Source organism: Hetaerina americana, unplaced genomic scaffold (genome assembly GCF_022747635.1).
Source record: "Hetaerina americana unplaced genomic scaffold, ioHetAmer1.1.p SCAF_14, whole genome shotgun sequence".
In the NCBI taxonomy this organism is placed as follows: domain Eukaryota; kingdom Metazoa; phylum Arthropoda; class Insecta; order Odonata; family Calopterygidae; genus Hetaerina; species Hetaerina americana.
This window is the reverse complement of record NW_027286514.1, coordinates 4236019-4259510: the sequence shown is the minus strand read 5'-3', so window position 1 is coordinate 4259510 and position 23492 is coordinate 4236019. Positions and strand designations below refer to the sequence as shown.

The window sequence follows — 23492 nt, the reverse complement described above, 5'->3', positions numbered from 1 at the left end:
TTGGTTCATTGCAATAGAAAATAGTCTGGGGAGAAGAGAATTTTTAAAGTTTAAAGGAAGGAAAAGACGAGATATGTGATTCGTCATACGAGATATGTCACTCAGACCTACAATATCGCACGGAAACGAAAAAGTATACCTCCATCAAGAGAGTAGATTGTAGCAGGTGTATTATTTTGAATTTTGAGTCCAATTAGCGATTTTCAACTAAAATATCTGTGATGCACCTTGTTGCTCGAAATTTGTATCATCGTAATGACATTTGGGCCCCAGGTCGGGCGACCAGTCGTTATAGAGATCCATCGGTCGAGAGCGATGGACTCGTCGAATACCTCCAATTCTATTTCTTCAAAATGAATTAGCAATGATTGGTACAGGGATTATTAGAGAAGACTGCTCAATAGATGAGAGGCACCACAAAATGCATCGTCATCTCCCTTGTAGGAACTAATTAAAACTACAATACAGTGCAATCAACGCAACCATTCAATTCTACATGTACTCAAAGTGAACAATTTAAATAAAGAATTGCGGAATGATGACTGTTCATGACAATACAAGTAAAGTCTGGTTACTAAAGAAGATAAATTTCGTCAAAAAAAAATGAATTCACCGATAACCCAATTGGAATTTGGAAGTTCTCGGTGAATTGTCACCCTCAAATTTACAATAATCGGCCTTTGATCATGAATTACCCAAAATCGAGTGATATAGCAGAGGATGATCCCCTTACAAACAGACACATTCTGCCTTTGCAAACTATTACAGTTCAGGAGAAAAACAAACAAATGCGAAATTTCTCTTTCCCAATGACAATGATGTACTCGGAGATAACTGCCACGAAAATTCTCAACTGCACAGCGCTTAGCATTTCACTGGAGAACCGTGCGATAATTTCCGTTAAAAAATTTCCACTAAATGGCAAAAATATTTTTTTTCTAAATTAACATATTCCGCGACAAGAATTCTCGATGAAGCACAGCAAGATATTTTCCTATTATGAGCATATCATAGCATTACAAATTCGTCGAAAAAAACTTGTTTTCTATCAGAAAGCCTCCGTCATCTGCTGTTTCTTGGCACCGACTTCAAGGTCTATTCTCCCCGTCACGGTGGCAACCCTCAAGAACGAGCGTGGTTTAGGGTCCCTATGTCAATCTCCGTCCTCGGACTCTGGGTCCCAGAATAATTGCGAGCGACGGTTTGATTGGGCCTTGTGGTGCAAAAGGGCGTTTAGGAGGCTCAGGTCATTCCCCGCTATGTTCCCTCGGAGGAACGTCAGACTCGCCTCTGATGCGTATCCGTCCAGCAATAGGATATACTACCTTGATCAAAAATTTCCCGGAATTTATTCAGAAAATTAAAAATACAAGTTTATTCATCTAAATCTATATTGTCCCCTTCAAAGTAATCCCCATCGACTGCAACACACTTATGCCAGCGCTTGATCAAATCCTCGAAACATTTTTTATATTCGGTTTTCGGTATGTCCATCAGTGCTTCCTGCGATTTTTCCATTACTTCCTCTCGGCTGCTAAAACGCGTTCCCCGTAATGGTTTTTTAACTCGATTGAACAGAAAGAAGTCACAGGGAGCCAAATCAGGTGAATTCGGTGGCTGTTGGATGGTATTTGTTGCATTTTTCGTCAAAAAATTACGAATAATGATAGCACTGTGCGACGGTGCGTTATCATGGGGCAAAATCCACGAGTTTTCTGCCCACATTTCTGGTCTCTTTCGGCGAATTGCTTCACGCAAACGTCTCATAACGCCCAAATAATACTCTTTGTTTACTGTCTGGCCTTCTGGCAAAAATTCATGATGCACTACACCGTTGTAATCCATGAAAACCGTCAGCATTGCCTTCTTTTTTGACTGAAAACGACGTGGTTTTTTTGGTCTCGGCTCATTTGGTGAACGCCATTCACTTGCCTGATGTCTGGATTGCGTGTCGTACTCATAAACCCACGTCTCGTCTCCAGTAATGATCCTTTTGATGAATGTGGGATCGGATTCAGCCTCGCAAATCATGTCTTTTGCGACGTCAACACGGTCTCATTTTTGCATGAAATTGAGGTCTTTCGGCACCAACTTTGCTGCTACACGACGGAAACCCAAATCATTAACCACAATGTCTTGGGCGGATCCATAGGCAATGTTCAAGTCCTCCGCTATTTCTCTGATGGTTAATTTGCGGTTATTGACCAACATTTCTTTTACTTTATCAATTTTTTCACCGACTTTCGATGTCGATGGTCTGCCGCTGCGTTCATCATCTTCGATTGACTCACGACCACTTCTGAACCGCTCGTGCCACTGGTAAACGACCGTTTTTTTTAGAGAATCGTTGCCGAAACACTTTTCGAACATTTCCAACGTCCCTGCGCCACTAAATCCGTTTTTTACGCAAAATTTAATACAAGTTCGTTGTTGCAAATTTAAATCCATTTCTGCAATTGTAAAAAATCGCCAACACACACAGAGATAGATGTACTTTTGGCTACGTAACTTTTGCAAATGTCAAGTTATGACACTAAGATTTAAAGGGAATACTATATCCACAACAGATGTACCAATTTAACAAAAAAAACAGAACTCAAATCGGAACGATGGGAGCGCCACACGGTGGTTATTCCGGGAACTTTTTGATCAAGGTAGTACAAACACATCTTCTACTCAGCGATAAAAAAAAAGGGGCAGCCTTTTTATCATCACCCCCTACACTCAAGGTGACTTGGACTCAGCGGCAGTAGTCTCTAATTGGGATTTAGTAAAAGCAATCACTTCCCCCACAATGTTGAAGAGTTAACTGCCATTCATTTTTACATAGGCTGCCCTTTTGAACTTACGTTCTATTCCGAGGAAAATAATTCTTAAACCCACATTACGCTACGCGACGTTAATTCACGGAAGCAGTACGGATCCTTCAATTCTTAAACCCATTCATACACTTCACAATTAGTAAAAAAGGGAAATAAACCTCAATTGCTGTTGCTCTTCCTTTCAAGACCTTTTCCATCATCATAATGAATCAATGGTGCCATAAAATCGCAAATAAAGTCTTCTCCATGGAACATTCATTACCATTATCCCGACCCTCGTTCTTGGAGAAACATAATGTCTAATAATTCTCGAAATTTGAGAGCTAGTTTCCCCTCACAAGAACAAAAAAACTGTCATTCACAGGGATTTTAGAGGGCGCCAGTTGCTAAGATTTACAAGCTCGATCCGTGACCTTTCACTTAAGTAGATCCAAATTTTGATACACACTAAATCCCTCAAACGTCATTTCATTCTCAGTGCATGAAAAGAGCTGAATAATGAGTAACTTGCACATTATTTTTGACAATGGATACGTACAGGGATACGAGTTTTAAGGCATTTGTTTCTCGACAAGGTAACAACTTCTGCAAGGATCCGACTCCAACCGATAACAAAACACGATCCATCGGGGGGGAGCGGTATTCAGCTCAGGTGTGAGAGCGGTCCTCCATCTCACCCGTAAGTCAGCCTTGGACTGGCTCTACGCCTCCAATTCCACAAAAAATACGCGGATCCCGGGGACTCTCCCCTATCTGTGAAATAGGTTGCCGGTCTTCATGACCATTGGAAAAAAACAAAAGGAGAAGAATTGATGGTTGAGATAATACTTGAACGCTAAGCAAATTATATGACAAATGATACGAAAAGAATTAATATTGAATAATTTCACTAATTTTTTACCATTCTAAGAGGAACTTCGTGCACCCTATTATCTTAAACAGAAAAGTTGCATTTTATTTGGCGGTAATTTTAATTCGGTAAATGATAGTGTAGTTTTATGTAATAAACCAAAACCATATATTTGATTGTATTCTTTTCATTAACTATACACATCTATTATTTGCTAATGTTCGAGGTAGATTTTGAATGGACGCAGTTTACACTTCTGCATTTCTTAGCCTCTCCTAATAAGGCATATTACTGACATTTCACAGCTCAGAGACTGTTCTTCTAATCCAGTTACAGTCCCTGCCATTTATTCATTCCTTCTTTTGAAAGCGTCTTTGCCTCACACTATTCTTCTTCTTACATTCCTATCTTGGCGTACTATCCTGGTCCAAGACACTTACAAGATAAAAAGTCAAATTAAAGTAATCGTTTGAAAGCTAAGAAAAATGCATTTAAAAAAGAACTACAAGGTTTGTTTATTATTTATCGGGATCATTTTTTTCCTGGCTTGAATGTACGTTGCAGCGCGCCCACACCACACAGGCTCGATGGTGCGGGGTCTGATCTTCAACAAGCGCCTACCAGTGTCTTTTAGGGCCAGATGGTGTTTTTAGTGGACCCCCGTCGAGTGACTCGGTGCAATTACAGCGAACTATTGAACAGTGGTATGTCATCAAACTATTTGTTGGACTGGGAAAATCAGACACGGAGACGTTTGGCATCATTTGCCAAATGTTCAAGGATGAAAGCATGACACAAAATGAAATTTTTAAGTGGCTCAAAGATGGCCGAGAAAGTGCGGAGGACTAGCCCTGCGCTGAACGGACGTCGACATCAAGGACCAATGACAACGTGCACGTGAAGTGCTGAAGTCAGACCGTCGGTTTAGTGCGCGCACAATTTCAGATCGTATTAATATTGATACTTAAGATGAAAATGCACACCAACATCACTGAAAATTTGGCGGTGCAAAAAATCTCCGCTAAACTCGTCCTGAAGGTCTTGACGGACGACCAAGAGCTAAGTCTAGTATGTGCTTGGGAAGACTTTCTGCTTCGGGAGGAAGAAAGCCTCGACTTTTTGGGCAACGGAATCACGGGAGAAGAAAGTTAAACAGTCAAATGCGACCCAGAAACAACGGCTAAGTTCCGTATGGCACCATCACCTCGTCCAAAAAAGGCTCGAATGAGTAAATCTTCAGTGAAATCTATGCCATAGTTTTCTTCGACGCCATGGGGATGGTCTACCACGAATTTGTACCAATGGGGTAGACTGTTGCTTAGAACCAAAGAGTGCCAAAAAAAATGAAGAGAGTTTTCAACCGAGTGAAGCCAGCCATCGTCAGAAATTGGGAATTACATCACGACAATACACCCAGGCACACCTGCTCCATTGCAACGTATTACCTGACGAAAAGCGTTATCTCGATGATTCCCCAAACCCCTTACGGTTTGGCACCAGCAGGCTATTTCCTATTCCCAAAAGTAATATACTTTCTCAAATAACCCCACCATGGGATTTTAAGCGCCGTCTATGAAGTTTGTACGGGTACCCTTAAGAGGGCCTCCTTCCGGAATCCGCCTGCCACGGAGCCTTCGAGTCGTGGGAAAGCCGTTCGCCGGCAAGTGTGTCGGCGACAAAGGGATGTCATAATTTGAAGAGTGTTTAGGCACTGCATTAAAATCGGATATAAATCTATTTTTCCGAAATTTTTCCTAATAAATTTTATAAAAACCTTGTACTTTGAATAGGCATTATATAGGTTGAGAATATATTATTTTTTGAATTATGTGGGTGTATATTCGCGGCGGTAGAAAAAAAACAGGAAACGCCTTATTCATAGATTATTTAAATTCAAAGCAGGGTGAGCTATCTTAGTATTTAATCCACTGATATAAACGTTACAGAGAGAGGAAGGTAATCGCGTCAGCTAACCGTATTGTTTAAGCTCATCTCCAGATCCGAGCCATCTCACACGAATTCACATTATCCGTGGGTATTTCATTCTCCTTTCATCCGCAATACGCGGTCTGAAAGCACTCCAGTGGTGGGGAACACTGATCTTAGGAAGCAGAGGGAATTACCCCGGGGAGAAGGGGTGGAGAGAAGATACTCATTCCAAGGGCGAAAAGAATGAAATCCACTGCGCGAAGGAATAAAATGGTAGCCCTTTAGTCGCGAAGAAAGGTAAACAATGAAAGTAAATAAAGAGAGAATAATCGCATTCGAGTCGGTGGATGAAAGAGGATTAGGGCGGGAACAAAGTTGGTGCCACGGCGTACGTATGAGAAGCGGCGCTAGAATGAGATTACTTCGGAAATCCAGTATAAGGTAACAATGGTAGATATAAGATAATTTACATGCCAGTAAGAAAAAGATTGCTATCGGAAGGATTTAGCTTCGATCTGTCATCTCGCGACTTGGTTCAATACGATAAAAACCAATCCTGCTTTGCGAAATCCGCGAAGCAAGAAGATCATTTATCAACCAGAACGGAAAAAAGTGCGAGCCTAAGATCACACGAAAACAGCCTCGCGAAAAAGAATCATAATAGATATTCCTCTCCGTTATTCTTCTTTGCTTCTTAATTTTATTTTTAATTGTAACAGAAACAACCTTGCCACAGTAGGAATCGAAAATTATGCCTACTTTGGGATATCTGCGGTTTTTCGAAACGATAGTATAGAGAGAATCTCTTGGAAAATACGTATGCGAGGGTAATTTAATAAATGGTGGACAAGATGGGAAGAGAATTATGTAAAAACGGCTCGAACATTGATTCCATGGTGGAACGGTGGCCATGGGAAAATGGGGAAGGTAATGAGGACGAATGCGGACTGCGAGTGTGTGAAAGGAGAGAATAACAGGAGAGAAAATGTGGATAACAAAATATAACGGAGTGCTTGTGGGATACCTCAAGCAAAATCGTATGGCTTGTGGATAGATAACAAGACTGTGCCCTGACTAGGTGATTTTTTGCACTCGCTTGGAAATTATACATGTCTATTTTTCGAAATTCATTTTTCCGAAATCCCTGATTCAGTGCGATCAAAGTCTCAAATACGAAACTTTGAGCTTTTATTCCGATAACGCAAGAGACTCGGCGACAATGAGAACCTCGGTTCTGTTTTTCAGGGGGGAAGTAGGTCATTCGGAGAGTTATCTTCGTTTTTCTGGCATCATTGAAAGCGGACTATTCGGAAAAGAAAGAAATACTTGGTTGTTCCACATATATTTTATTAACACGACCTAGGTTTCGACTTACAAAGTCATCATCAGGTAAAGAACAGAAGACACAGGGCTTTATATAGTGGATAGAGAACTGGAGAGGGGAGGTGTTTGAGAAGAGGGAGGAGAGTCACCAGATCCCTTGCAGGAAACAATATTAAACCTGCCTTCTATAATAGAGCCAACTTAGGGAACCTTTTATCAAACTGCAAGGACAAAATTCCCGCATTGGAAAGGAGTGGAGTTTATCAATTGTGTTGTGAGTGCTCTGCCTTCTACATTGGACAAACCGGAAGGAAATTCAGTGATCGTGTCAAGGAACATTACGCTTGTTTTAAAAACGGAAATATGTCATCCAATTTTGCCCAGCACCTTATAGAAAACAACCACTCCAGTGACTTTGTCCCCAAAATTCTGCATGTAGAGAAAAAAGGCTTAAGATTAGATGCCTTGGAACGGTTGGAAATTTCAAAGAATAGTCACCTTAAGGGTATTCTAGTTAATGACCTAACTTATTCCTCCCGTTCCCCCCTCCTGGACCTCCCTCTGTTCCTCAGCCCCTCTCCCCCCCTGAAGCAGTACCCAACCGTAATCTCCCACCCCGACGCCATACACAACCGTCTTCTCCCCCTCCCCCCAAACTTACACACCATTTCCCTTTCTCTTTCCCCTCCTCCCTCTTCTCAAACACCTCCCCTCTCCAGTTCTCTATCCACTATATAAAGCCCTGTGTCTTCTGTTCTTTACCTGATGATGACTTTGTAAGTCGAAACCTAGGTCGTGTTAATAAAATATATGTGGAACAACCAAGTATTTCTTTCTTTTCCGATATGAATCGCTTCCACAAAGTGACGCCTCAGACAATTTTATTCAGCGGACTATTCATTAGCATGGCTACTGCCGCTATTGTATTTGTTAAGAGGACAGTGGAGGATGGTGGAAGGGACAATTTAAGCCCCTAGTGGTCGCTACACATTGTACTGTTACGCCTATTGAAATGGCTAAATATTAAGTTCTGCTTTTCATCTTGCATTTGGCATTTAATGTAGCAAAGCAGTCAGCAAGCAGGTATTCCACACAATTCGCAACACAAATTACCCGCAGAATAAAAATGAGCTATTCATAGTATTAGCTTTTGGTTTACTCCTCTGCACCAAAGCTAATGACAGCCTGGGTTCACATTTACAATAAATGGTTAATTATTTAATGCATTACTAGAAATTACGGGATTTTGGTTAAGGATGACACGTAATACAGGTATGTCTTACACGACGGTCCACCGATAATCTCCCCAATATATTCCTATCTTCTTTATTTATGTATTATGAGTTCCTTGAATCAATATCAAACGTAAGTATTTGACTGTCATCATTGAAACTTTACCATGGCTTTTGGGTGTTTAATAGAGAGCGACCATTATATTTTTAGAAACAATTATGTCGAAAAAATAAGCATTTTAATGTCACATTATTTAATTTTTATTATTGTATTATGTTAAAAGTTTTTCTGTTACAAGTTTAATGGATTAGAATTCAGTATTGCACCAGCGGAAGACGTCGCAGATTTAAACTTATTCAGTTCGCCAACGGCGAAGATTAAGGAGCAATACGCCACAGAAAAATTTAAGTTCCAATACCGCCAAATGTCCATTCGCCCTCATGGTCTAGATGTTTGTGTCATATGGTCCGAATTTGTGACCCCAATTGTTTTCGTGGAATCCGTGCGGCCACCGTAGATGTGCACTCACCTCTGGACACGAAGACGTGGATGGTGCTGGGGTTGGTGTTGGATGCCCGACAGGAGTAGTTCCCAGAGTGTCCGAGCGTGGCTCGGCTGATAAGGAGGCGGCTGTGCGTCTTCGGTCCGGGCTCCGTGCTGACGGACACGCCGCCGCCCGGGGCAGCTGCCGCTCCCGCCCCGGCGCCCGGGGCCGCCGCCCCCGCCACGCCGCCCTGCGACGCGCCCACCGTGACCCCACCGCCGGGGCTGGACGTGTCATAGTTGATCATCCTATCGTTGTGGTACCAGAACACGTACTGAGGCGGCGTGGGGCTCTGCAAGGAGACAGAAGAAGGGGCGTCAGTTGGGAGAGACGGGCGTTTTGGGGCATGGGCGTGGGCCGTTTTCAGGAAGGACCACCCCGGTCCCGGAAGGATCAAGCACGGGTGACGTGGGGTGACGAGGGGATGGAAGAGCGGTCAGCCCACGAGTGATGGTCGATAAATGTGAACCGCCTTGTTACCAGGACTGTGCAGCATTCAAATTTCAAGATGAAGAATGTCAAAATAAAACTTTTTAAATCCACATGAAAAATAAAATTTAATGCGACCCAGTTTTCACTGCGATACAGCATCATCAGGCCTGATAGTCCTGCACTGCAGTAAAACCTGAGTCGCATTAAAGTTTATTTTCATGTGGATTTTTTAGGTTTTATTTTTACATCACTCTTCATGTAGCTGATCCACGTAGCTACGTCTGAAACAATTAATTCATATTTAAACATGGAGAGTTAATACGATATAATGATTGAGGTGGTGACAATGAATTGATGTGGAGATAACATAGGGGAGCACATATGGAGTCTCGTTTTTCGACTACGAGTATACCCCATCATAAACCAAATCACGATTGATATAGCTACTATCTGGCATATCGAGTGTCTCTGCCCTATCCGAGGAAGTCCAGCGAAAGCTACGTCCAACAAAAAATTATGACATCTGCTATGTCGTAAGAAGGCGTCATGGTGCCATTATAGTTCCGATCACGTCACTGATATCTCAAAGAACATGGCTAGTTTCATCAGAATGCTTTCAGGTGATCGAATCAGTTTCAGGATAATTGAGAACACTTATGACGGGTTTCTATTGAAAATTAATTTGCTGCCGCTAAGGAACGGTAATAAGCCACTCTACGACGATTGCAACAAATAAAACAATTTATCTTGGAGTTTGAAAAGTTTAAAATTTTACCGAAATCCAATAAATCTGCGAAGGAACCGTGCTCGTTTTTATTGAAAAATAAATTGCAAATATACATGGCCGAATTCTGAATAACGGCATGAATTGGAGGCCGCAGGTGGAAAGTGAAAATACCAGAGCGTTTAAGTATTAAATTATATTATGAGAGCCTTAGGAAAATACTCAAGATAAAAGGATAAAAGATCCGTTTATAAACATTTTTTTTAGACCCCGCTTTAAGTATGGCAGTTTGAGATCTATATTTGTTCTGTCGTATTAAAAGAGTTGAAAGGGTACAATGGAGACAAGGTTTGTTTGGAATCGGTAATTTTAAAATAAAATCATACGTACTTGGGTGATAAAAATTAAAATTGACTCTTTAAAGCAAATAAGTAAATTTTACAGAATTTAGGCTATGTTCAATGCTCTTATCGAAGAAACAGCCTCTATAGGTATTTCTAAGAAGATGATATTTTTTCTATCAAGGGAGAACCATGACTAGAAAATTGAACCTCCCTAGAAAAGAAATGACTGAGGTAATAATTACATTTGGATTTCTGTGGAAGACTGGAATAGACTGGGAGAAAATCTCTCAAAAGCCATTTCAAACCAATATCAAGTGCTTTAAGAAACGTTTGGAAGACGAATCTAATGGTATGCGACCATATTATGGCCAAGTATTTTTAGTTTATATTGATTTATTCGCTGATATTGGATTATATGCTTGTATGCTGTTTTTCAATGTAACCTTAGTTATGTTACCACCACACCAAATGATTAAGTCATTATAATAATCTCTCGTACCGTGGAGACTCTCATCCTTATGATTTATCGGCTATTGAGGCCACATCATAATGCTCATTAGAACGTCATGCAAATGATAATTAATGAATGATGCATCTGTTCGTCGAAGTTATCCATACACGGTTGTGCTACTCAAAATTTTGTTGACAGTGTGTCAATAATTTGTCCTATCGCACACCCTGTATCATACGGCCCGCCCAAGTTGAAATTGGACAGCAAAAAAACGCGCAAGGGATCCGGCACTAGTCACCAGAGACACGGAGGTGGCAGTGGGCGGTATCGAGGACGACAGACTGAAGGCAATCTCCCTCCGGGGAAATAGCCGTGCGAACTTTTTCTGCAGAAAAAACAACACTAAAAATTTCCGGCTTTCCTGCTGATTCCTCAAATCCTTACAAGTTTCTGAACTCTAAGTCAATGAAAGATGATATGTGATAAAACTTTGTTCTTAGCCTGTAAATTATATTAAAACTCACTGATTTTTCGTACTCTCTGGTACGGTTTAAATGATAAAAATGAACCAATGGCTGGGATTAAACAGCGAAAACCGCGTAACGACGCTGGCCACAAGCCTTGCTTAATTGATTCTCGAAAAGAATTTATTTGGTTTTCACTCGGGGAACAACCGAAGAGAACATCTCAAGTACAGGGATGATGAGGATAAAGAAGGGATTGGCTTGCTCCCTGAGAGGGCAAATAGCGAGAAATTTTAGTTGGTGGGACGTACAAATTTAAAATGAAATCCTAGCGAGAAAATCGAAAACATGAATAATTCCTACACATATTACTACTACAGCGTAGTATTTGTCATCCACAAGCTTTATTTATGAGAGGGATATTTTTTTCACTGCCTACCGTATTATGGTGGGTTTTTGGTCAGACTGAAACGTATACTCGCACATTTCTTAGCCTTGTAAACGGGACAAAACCTGACGCCACTCACTGAAATTCACTTTTATTCAATTTCTCATATATTCTATATCCCTATCTTTTCCTACTCCTACATAGCTTGCCTAACGTCCTCCCCTCGGTCACAGTCTTTGGCATTTAATCGTCAATGAAAATGGTCTGCATCCATGTTTCCTGCCATCTTTTGATTTCTCCCGACAACGCACTCTCCTCACCCAACATGCTTCGTCCATTTTAGTTTGATATCCTATATGACCAGTTTACTTTGTCCAACCTTCTCAACACCGACATCCGAAAAGGCCAAAAATATACGTGTATCATCTTTCTTCGACGACCAAGTTTCCAAACCATCCAAAGCCACTCTCCATGTCATTGCTTCCAAAGGTCTTTTGCTTAACCTTCTTCCCAACATCTCTTGTCATCAATTTCTGCCTATAAAAATTCTCCAATCGCAACGCTCATCTTGTCCAAGGAGTATATGACAACATTGCGACAAAGTTGTAAAAAGGTATTAGACGGAACCACCCCAAAAAACGAAGTTTAGTTTTTAGGCTGCATTGCTTAAGTAATTTTGTGAAAGATCAATTTTTCAAAGACGTACATTACACTTGAATAATTCCAAAATTAACTTGGAAGGCATTCATTTATTCAAAATCAGAGAGATCGGTGGGGTTTAAGATATCTTTTTTCCGAAAGAGTAGAGAGAGTTACAGCTGCTACTAACAACAACTAGGGAATGAATAGAACAATCATTACGTGCATTTATACTACGTATATGTATCTAGGTGGGTATACGTGTGGATACATGTGCGTGCATAATTTAGTGCACGCACACGTACCTACATCTTTGCGTTTGTGTGTTTGCGTACATATTTTTAAAGTAGCTAAGACCATATTTAACAATAAACACTTGAGTCCGACATGTTGTCGCAAGTTCATGAATTTAACAAAATCTTTGTTATACGCTAAATATTTCTTGTGTACTTTCTTGTCTACTCATCAATTTTGTATTTTTACGTTTCTTTTTCGATTCGAAACTCTGAAGAATAACACCTCTTGCACCCCTCAAGCATTTTACTTTTCATATCCTTAGTAAGTGTGGGTCGCGGTAGTCCAGGGGTCTCATTGACCGAAGGGCCTGGGGTCGATTCCCGAGATCTCTCAGCTCCACCCGTATGATTTTTGGGTAGTAGATATTCCTGTGAAAGTATAACGAGCACAGGGAAAGGAATTGCCCCCCCTGCCCTTATGGGTGAATTACACTCGCCGTATAGGGCTTAGTACTCGTAGTGTGTGAACTCTATCATCTCCTACCAAACCGACCTGCTACTATTTTTGGTTTTTATCCTCAGTAAGCACTGATGGTGGTATTTGTTCATGGTCTAAGCGTCGCAACCATTCATCGAGAAGAATTCGATCCCGAGGCCTCCGGGGGGGGGGGGGGGGGGAACCCGATCCCTCGGCTGTAAGCACGAATGCTCCACACGTCACGCGGGATGACCACCATGGGAAGGGGGAGGAATCCTTCCCCATCCCTTTCCTGCCTTAAATGGATGGCGCTAAAAATATGCAGGAAAGGGAAATTATTATGAGAGAGGGCAGCACAAACCATGGGGGGAAGGAGTGATAACGCAGCAGCATCGGGAGGGGAAAAGCTGAGGGTGGGGCGGGGGAGGGGCCACCGGGTGGGGTCCGAATAAAATAAAGAGGAGCAAGGGCCCCCTGTTGACTAATGGATGACCCATAGGACCCAAGGAAGGGCGAAGCGAGGGTCTTGGCATGGGTAGATGGAGGCGGGGGACCAAGGAGGCGTCCAGCAGGGGGTGCCGGGCACACACAGGGGCGAGGCGGGAGTGAGGGTCAGATGGGGAGAGTGGGGGAGGGAGCGGGAGAGGGGTTTCGGCGGCCGGCCGCACGGTCGGGTGGTGCGGCGGAGGCCCTAAAGGAGTTGGTTTGAGCCGAAGGCGGAGGGAAGACGGACAACTTGGGAGGACGGAAAAGTCAAGAAGTTTAATTGAACGCATATTTTTGGAAGGTTTCATTGGCTAGTCTGACACCCAAAACGGTTTGCGAAGGCACTTGAAATGCGATCAAACAACGCAAGAAAACTATCCCCTTTACAAAACAGCACTTCACATATAAGTAATGGAATGATTGATATACCATTTAAAAAATGTCCAAGTGAAAGTAGCATGAAATCAGATACTCTGAACGTTTAAGGTTTAAAATTAATAGACCCCAAATCTTTGAGTTATGTGCATACAGATGAATCTTTGGAAATCAAATAATTTTTAGTATTCCACTAAGTTAGAATTATCGATTAGGAAGCCGCATTGTCATATGAAATGTAAATTAGAACGGTTTATTGAAGCATCCATTCCTCTATTGATTTAGAATGAAAGGGAGGATGGGATGATGCGTTACGGATGGTGAGTATCCTAAATATTCGTCCCTGCCTTATGTCTCACCATCAAGGTCGTTCCTTGGCAGAAAACCGCGATGCTTATTAGTGAATGTGTGGAAAGGTAGTCGAGGGGTTGAGTAGACAGAACCATGAAATGAGGTAGAGGCAACGAGTGGATAAAATTAATTGTTTGTCCATTGTGATTAAGAAAAAAAGTGAAAAACTGCCTCGTCATATTTCAGAGAAACAGAATGCTACAATGTATCAAATGGACTATTGACATAATGGGGCTCTCATGCAACCTTTTCCCGAGATAAATTATCATATTCGTACTCCATAACCGCAGGAGAGGGAATTCTAGAGACGGCATTTCTATTGAATACGTCATTAAGATTGAGACAAATGCGCAAATGGAGTTGTCTGAAAAATATTTAAGCATTATTTAAATGATATGGCCTGAAGAGTGGGGACAAAAGCCGATTATTGAACTAAAAACCTTTCTTTTTTTTTCTACAGGTACCAAAGTTTTATGAAATGCCTCTCCCTGGCTACCAATGAATTTTCGACTTCATGAAGGTTCCCAAGAAACTGCCGGAGATGCCGCTAAATGTGAATTACAAACCAGCAACTTTAGTGTGTAGCAAAAATCATTCACCTTGACCTGGATTCAAAGCCATTCCATTGAGATATTTTTCCAAATTTTTCGAATTACTAAGAGCACTAATTTCATATTATTGCAGCTTTTAAGCGCACATTATAGTTGGGAGGCAGGAGATGACTGCATCGTGCAGCGGCCGCGCAGCGTCACTGGACACCTCAAGAGCACGCAACTCACGCACCCCGTAGTGGGGCAAATGATCACGCACTCAATAACTCTCGGTGCCGAGCTGTAGGGAGATAAACTATAGTAAGTGTTCAACGTGGGGATGAGTAGGAGGGAAAACACTGAAAGCTCTTTTAGACCGATGAATCCGTCAGAAATGGGAATACGAAAAGGAACGGATTTTACGCAAAAGGAATGGGAAAATGAAACAGAAGAGGGCAGTTGAGAGCACAATAATAATAAATTTTCTTGAAAATAACTTTCCCCTTTATTAAGCTATAGTATAGCGAAAGAAAATTGGAATATAAATACGATATGGTATTGAACGATCTACGCGCAACGAAATCTCAGTCTTCATTCGATAAGAAAATTATATTTACCTTATTCAGTTATTTGATATGCGAATAGCGGGTAAGTACATATATGCAATATTCGTCCAAGCATGGGCACACGTTATCTTGACTTGTGTCATTTGTGTCTGTTTATGGAGTCCTGTTCTCCCTTTACTTGTTCAACCTTTTATGAGGTCATATTAGATAGATCATATGTATATTCATAATCATATTAGATATCATAATCATATCAGATAAGCATTATAGATAGATACAAATACTCATTATTTCCACGAACAATCAGGAATCATTGAAGTAAGAAGCCGAAGTCATTTTAGAAACATTAAAAATGTTTAAATTGCAAGTAGGAACAAAATTAAAAATTGCAAAGACGTCAGACGCTAAAAACGCTAAAACTTAAAGACGCTAAAACTTAAATTTAATAAAACATCCCTTTCTTATTAAATAGGCCTCGTGTATTCAATGAGAGAATTACGTTTTCCTCGTTTAAACCATTGATTAGAATTGATAATTTGTCAATAATTAATTGTTTTTTTGTAGTGGTCTATGACAAATAGAAACGCATAGCCGATATATGTAACAAATAGCATATTTACTTGGACGTTGCTCAGTGCACAATTTCCACCGGTCATATATTTTCCACTGACTTACGGGCAATTACGCTGATATTTGGCCACTTACCTATGTGCATTTCAATATCATACGCGGAGGTTTTCGCTGCTCGAACTAACGTTAGCCACAAAGGAAAAAATAATATAAACTAGGAAATGGTCAAATGCACACAGACACAGCTGTTTAAGACAAGTGACTGTTAGATAATATTTCATCTTCTTTGTCTCGAAACTCGTTGAAAAGAAATCATTCTCGAAAGTAGAATCTCTTCTCGCAAATATGCACGAGGTGAAAAAGATAAGCTAAGAAGACCTTTAAAAGGAGGGATCGGCGTGAGCAAATGTAAGACACGGAATGAATACAAGGGTATCACTGAAATCATTAAAGAGATAAACCCACGATTTGAAAACCCACTCGCATTATCTTCTCGCTTTTTAAGCTCATTTCTGTGCAAAACTGGTCGAGCGCATCGCGTGAGGTTAAACGAGAACACTGAACGAGAGATCCTGATCTAAAAAGGGTGGAGAGATAAAATAAATGTGCCTTTTAATGTAATATTCTCAATGAAAAATACGCCAGATAGAATTATATACTGACCACTGTTGCGATCGAAACAAGAAGATAGAGTCCCTTTAATTGATTGCCTGAGAAATATTTTATAGTACTCAATCGATTACAGCTTTAACTCTATTATTATAGGATCAATAAATATCGGCGCACGTAAAATAAAGATGAAGAAGTAGTTATAATTTGAAAAATTACGCTAAAATGCGCAAAATGTACACATGGCATATACGGTAATTCCACAGCGAAAAACTGCCCTGCGGTAAAAGATGAAAGCTAAATGAAGGAAATTAAATAAGCGAAGTGGTAAAGAGAGAAATAAAAAGATGTACTCTCTCGCCCATGGCTTTCATTATTTAGGTCCATTGAAAAAATTTGAATACATTATCAGACCAATACAATGGAAAACCTATATAGGTGGGGACGCAATCGTCGCAATACATGTCACTTATAAAAGTAGTATTTAGGGGAGACGATGGATATCTGAGGTCATTTGCACCATTGAAAGAATGAAGGGTGGAGTGAAACCAGGCGTCAGCATTAGCCTACTCTTAACGAAAGCCGCCAAGGGGTCCGCAGCTTATCGTCCCACCTGACGGACGGTGCACTCACTCTAAGTGCTCTCCATAAAGCACCTCAAGTAGGCATTGGGATACCACTGAAAAATATCTGCCCCCGCCAGGATTCTAACCCGGCCCCCTGGGTGGGAAGCCAATACATTAGTTACCGCACCAAGCCGATGTCACCGATAGCAAGCTTTTATGACGAAGAAGAAAAAAATATTTATGTACCCCGCAATCTATTTATTTATGTACCCCACAAGCCACCACTGGGGTGTGTGGCAGGGTCTGAATACACACCAGACTAATTTTACCCGAGTTCGACATTGCCCCGGTCGGACAATGTTATCATGATCCCCTAGCGTTGGTGGAAAAAATGGCATCTTAAATCTATATGTTCTAAACTTAATATTTTTAGTTTTTGAATATGATCTCTCCTACCGTAGTACGATGGGGCTAATAATATATTTTCAACATCACTGCTACTGGGACCTCCTTCCAATGAGTGCCAGAGCTTCAATCTGTAATTGAACCTCCGCTCCGCGAGTGATTGACAGCCTAGCTGCTCTAATATTTCGGATACGCTGTTAAGTTCATCATAACAATGCTTTGCAAATCCAGCTCCTTTACGCTATACGCAATCCAATTCGGCAATCAATCCAATTTCATGAGGATCCCATATACTTACAGCATATTCTAAATGAGTCTTAACTAACAACGGATAATATTTCTATTTGACCTTTTCATCGCATTTACCAAGTACTCTTCTAAGAAATCATAATAGCTTGTCCACATATTCCCTGTATATGTTTCACCTAGTAGAGATCGTCAGTGAGGGTAACGCCTAGGTAGTTAATTGAGCTCACGCATTCCAATTTGAAGTTCCAATGCAGTAGGCGTTCGGGTGGGCATTACTCTTTTTCAAAAAAATTATGGCAATGAACTTTGTAAAGCTTAATTCTGATTGTAAAATTTCACACCAACTTTGTATAGCATTAAGGTCATCTGACAAAGCTGCTGTGTTCTCAGGATCCAGATATCAAGGTAAGCCACTGCGTCATCGACAAATAAACGAATCTTACTAGTGACTACGGAGTTAATGTCATTATTTTTAAGTAGGAATAAAAAAGGTGCGGTAAAACTTCACTGGGGAACACCTGGAGTAACTTCTACTGCATTTCAGCTCACTCCATCTATCACTACTCTTTGGACCCGACCATTCAAAAAGTCTTTAATCCAACCCCGGATATTTTTATCTCTGCCATATGCTTCCAGCTTTGCAAGTAGTTTACTATGAGGTTGTTTGTCGAAAGCTTTTTAAAAATCTAGAAAAACCGCGTCCACTGTAACGTTGTTCTCTCCCGAAGTAAGAATGTCATGAATAAAAAGCGCAATTTTTATCTTACACGATCACCTTTTTGGAAACCGTACTGATTTCTCATTAATAACTACTGATTATCGAAATGTCTCACGATCGAATGTTCTATTACCTTGGACGAAATGAATGTGATGTAATTAAGTCCGTTATTGCTCCGTTCCTCGTTGTCTCCATTTTTTAATATTGGTGTTATGTTAACCGTTTTCCAAACTTCCTCTAGAAACCTTGAGACCTACCAGCGGCTTCTTGAATATTATTTCTAGATACGGCGTAATATCCGAAGCTAGATATTTAAATATTCGAGCGGGCATTTCACCCGGCCCGGAGGATTTTCAGGCTTACTATTTTTAGCAAACGTTCCATTCCATTATGTGAGATTTTAATTTTGAACATTGGTTGACCGGCACGATTTGGTAAACTATCGGCGGTATTCTGTGAGATATTGGTGAAGACTGTTTAAAAGAAGGAAAATAATAATTGAAACAGTTTCTGACGTCACTTGGTGGAAATTCTTCCTATTGAAATGAAATTTAAAATACTTCGCCTTTCCTCGTAAAAAAACATTTATTTCCGACCTAGGTTTCGTTATGGTATAACATCATCAGCTGATGATGTTATACCATAACGAAACCTAGGTCGTAAAGAAAAGTTTTTTATGCGGAAAGGCGAAGTATTTTGAATTCAATAAGTTAGTCTTTTCCAAATTGATAATTACTCTTTTGCCTTAATAAGATTTGACTGAACTAACAGTTATTTCCCTGAAATTCTCCGACGCATGACGCAAATGCTTTTGGATTCCCTTGTAAATGTTCCGCTAACCTCTATCAATGAATTCCCTCAACGCTTTCCGAAATTCATACTTTGCATTCACCCTAGACATTTGTAACCATAAGTCATCTCATTCTTTTTGTTACCATAGATATCATCCCTAATATTTTTTTTTTCATTTTGGCATGACATAGCCTTTGAAGTCGCCAGCATAGGTGGTGGCGGGGAAACGTCCTCGCCTGTCAATCCAAGGATCGCGGGTACGATTCCCGTCTGACAGGGTTTTCCTCCACCTAAGGCTTGGGTATTTGTAATCGTCTCCACTGTTTTCACTGTTAATAGTCCGATGTAAAGGCAAAAAGTGCTGTTTTCGGACTAAGGCTAAATAAATGTCTTTTTAACATCCGCGTTGTACCCTCTAGGTTCGTTTCGTGTTATCTTTTAAGAATTAACTGGGAATGAACTTGCCGACTGCTGAGTACGTGATCTCGAGGAATTGATTCCACGTATCCTCAACATTTCGGTAAATACAATTTTACCTAGACCTTACGAATTATTTCTGTAGCACGCACTTTAGACCATTGTAGTACCCTTCTTTAAAGAATTAAATTTTCCTGTTAGTCTTCATATTTCGGACCCCACGTAGCGAAAACTTAGCATTCACCTCCCTGTGGTCACTAATTCCTTTTATAGTTTCTTCACTATTAAGACTATTTCGGGAAACTTCGTTAGTTACAAATCAGGAATATTATCGCATATAGTTGGTATAATGACCTAGTAATGCAATGAGTTCAACGTAAAAGAATTCCATAGCGATATGCAGATGTCTTTTTATCCCGTTTTAAAACTATATGTACTTCAGTCAATAGATAGGATATCGAAATCTCCACCGATTATAACGTTGCTATCAATGTGTGGGGGTAAGAAACCTTTGATTTGCTCATATAATTCTAGTATTGAATTGTCTCTGCCGACTGATGGTCTGCTAAATGCGCATGCATACATTCTTTTCGATTGAGGGCTTTGAATTGAGCACCAAACGCTTTCCAAACCATTATCCGTAATTACCTCAGCCCTGCTGACGCAAGAACTTCTGACTGCAATAAAGACTCCGCCCCCGATTATATTTATTCTGCCATTTCTGTGAATGGAAAAGGATTTTTGGGAAATTTCACCGTCGACAATATCAGTGGAAACCAACTTTCTGCCCTAATAATTATATCTGCGCCTGTGCTTTGAATAAGGTGATGATATTCTGCGACTTTGTTTTTATGAACTTCGGCAATAAACTACCAATATAGATAATGTATCCTGGATATGACGGTTTTTTGAATTTTTAACGAGTATTTTCTTCACATTGAATCCTGTATAAAATATTGCATCCGATGCTATCTGATTGGTGTGAAATTAACTGTTGCTAGCACTGAACCTCACTTCATTTAAAGCTAATTAATTCGGCAAAGAAGAGTCTTTAGGGACCCACTATTTGACCTACACTCTAACCTGCACTTTAATCCAATAAAGTCCCGCAGTGCTCGAATATTTAATGAGTACATGGTCCTTTCTAACAAATATATAGAAGCATTCCCAATTGAAAGTTATTTTACATAAAACCAAAATAATTGTGAGCAAAGGTTTAAGCAAGGGATTCCAGGGAGACGATAAGACAGGATAAACTTGATAATGGAATTGTGGGACATTTTATGTGGAAAATAGAAGAACTATCTAATTGGAGAATGAAGAGGCAGTGCTCCGCGCTAATTTCAATTTATTGGTAAAATTAGTAAAAAAGATAGAAACGGTGGAATGAGGCGCCACAGAACAATTATGAATACTAAATGGATGGCAAGATTTCTCAATCGATGAGGCATTCGAAAAGTAGAGAAAGAAATGAATATGTCATTGACACAGAGTAGAAGCTGAAACCACAACTAAATGGCCAGGGTTCACAAGAGAAAGAATAATGGTAAGAATAAAAGACGACTATAAACAGAAGACACAGAACAGATCATGAGGGACGCATTAGAATGCATGAAAGAATATTTGTTTTTAGTCAGAGAAGGCTCAAGGGAAAACCATTTTCAATTTACATTTAATCAAACTTCGCCCCAGTTAAACTGATTAAACTACATGGTCGTAAATGAAACCCAAAGAAAACTTAAGCTAAATATGAGCAATTGTATATTTTTTTCTACGATACACCAAGGTATGAAGGCGAGCAGGAATTTTCTTTCTTTCTTCAAATCACTAATTAAATATGTTAGGCACGTACATCGCAAACATTAAATCGATTAATAAAAAAGGAGAGGTCATATTTGAAATAAATACTGTTCGAAATATTTTTCAACAGTTGTTGGATTATGATGAGTTCGATTCAGCATATTGAAATACTTATACTGGTATGGAATTATTGAAAAAATGTCTAACTAGACGATTTAAAATTTTCTGCGGTAGTATTAAATTTGTTCCCTTACTTTCAGGCACCCTTTTACTTTATTAGTGAAATAGAAAACCTGGAAAAAAACTAGAAGAGTGAAGACCCATCTTTAAGCCTAACATCAGTTGAAAAGTGATTTGGCAACAAAACCTACATTACCATGAGTGGTCATAGAGCAATAGGCAATAAGAATAATGATTCTTCTCTATTGACCACGTCAATAGAGACCTCGGTGTAAATATGTCATTTTTATCCTGCCATTACCTCTTCAAGTTTACATACTTGCATAAATGGCAGTTTTTTTGCAACCGAAGTGTGCCTGCACCAAATAATATGCTAGAAACTAAGCATATTACACAAAGTGATAACTCCACCGTTAGCTCCACATATCAGCAGAAATTCGTCGCATAAATTTATATAAAATAAAAAACGCGCATTAATAAGGGAAGAGAGAACGACGGGATGGGAGAGTGTAAGAGATTGTTTCAAAGATAACGGCGTACTAAAGGGTATTCAAAAATTTCGGTCACAAGGAGTCTTATTGCACGATACAGGTGTCCGTGGAAAGATAATGTAGCAACATAAGAAATGTGAAGCACAAAACAAAAAAAATATGCTTACTCTAGCAGGAAAAGGCTAATATTTGTCGTGTAAAGCGTATTAAAATGATATTTTGGCGTGAGACATGTATTTGGATGGCTAGCGACTATTGGTAGATGTCAAGGCACATGTGCTCCTGATGGATTTAATACCAAGAGGAAAGGCTACAACCGAATTTACAAGCAGGCTATGTACTTTCTATTGCACTCTTTAGCAATCAATTAAACGATAGGATCAATATTACTATGACGGTCAACACGGCATTCAAAATAATTCACAAAGTCACAGTGCTCCTTTCAGATATTATTCCAATATTTAACCCATTAGACAGTAAATATTACTTTACAATTAATTTGCAATTACATTCATTTTTAGTCTTTTGAGCCACAAATTTAATGTTTCGGAAGCAAAGGATTTGGGAGGGAAGGAGAAAGGGCAAGGTCGTATCAACAAAAAACGGAGGAATTGCTAGTTCCCATAGAGATCCATACAGTAAACGTACGTACAAGAATAGGCAGGAGTGTAGTAGGAAGAGAAGAAAGAGAGAGGGACTTGCCATTGGAAGAAATTAATGGTAAGAATAGAGTGGAAGACGCCAATGGATGCCAGAAGAGGGGAAGTGAAGCAGGATGGAGTGGGGGAGGGGAAGGGAGAGGCGGTAGGCGGGTTAAAGAAGAACTGTCCCAGGAGGAGGCCGTGGCCTGGTTGTTTGGTTCACAAAATTCCCGAGCCGAGTCCCTCAAGGTCCATTGATTGAGAGGGAGAGTGGGGGCGGGTTCGGATTTGGGATTAAAACCGAAGGAACAGCGAGACGGGGGATGGCAAGAGGGCGAGGTTGCGGGTTCGGGGGGGGGGGGAGGGCGGGCGTTAAATTGCCTCGCCACCGAAGGGTGGGCGCGGGAGGAGTGCGTGGGGTGGGATACGGAAGAGCGCAGGGTTGAATGCCTTTAGGACCCACAGGGCAATCTGACCACGGCCGCCACCTAAAGAATTAGGTTATTGAGCAAAAACCACCGGCCACAGGAGCCGAGCTTCCCCTGACCCCTACTATATTTCTCCGGCGCACTCCCATTGATGAACGCTTTTATTTCCCCGTCTACCGACGTGTCTTGCACCATCCCAATGAAGGCGGGATGACAAATGTCGCGATCGAATCCCCAAAAAAGGGATCAAAATTTGAACACGAAATGACGACGAGCTGCAATCACGGTGATTCTCTTAAAAAGAGATCCAAGTTCAGACTTTAACAATTAAATAAAGTTCTCCGTGGTTAAAATGGGGAATGGCGTTCCGAGAAAAATAGGCATTGAACTCAAAAAACACTGTTGTGACTGCAGAATAATTTGAAAGGAGAATTCGAATATTAACTTGGGTAAGGGAAACC

The 23492-nt window shown here is 40.5% G+C and overlaps 1 protein-coding gene across 1 annotated transcript in view; it reads right to left on the bottom strand.

Moving 5' to 3' along the window:
* Positions 1-23492, bottom strand: part of LOC139686389 (igLON family member 5-like) — a 534172-nt gene that overhangs the window by 84094 nt on the left and 426586 nt on the right. The window contains exon 7 of the mRNA XM_071583582.1: positions 8687-8993. Coding sequence (XP_071439683.1) covers positions 8687-8993 — 307 coding nt within the window. The remainder of the gene's footprint in view (positions 1-8686; positions 8994-23492) is intronic.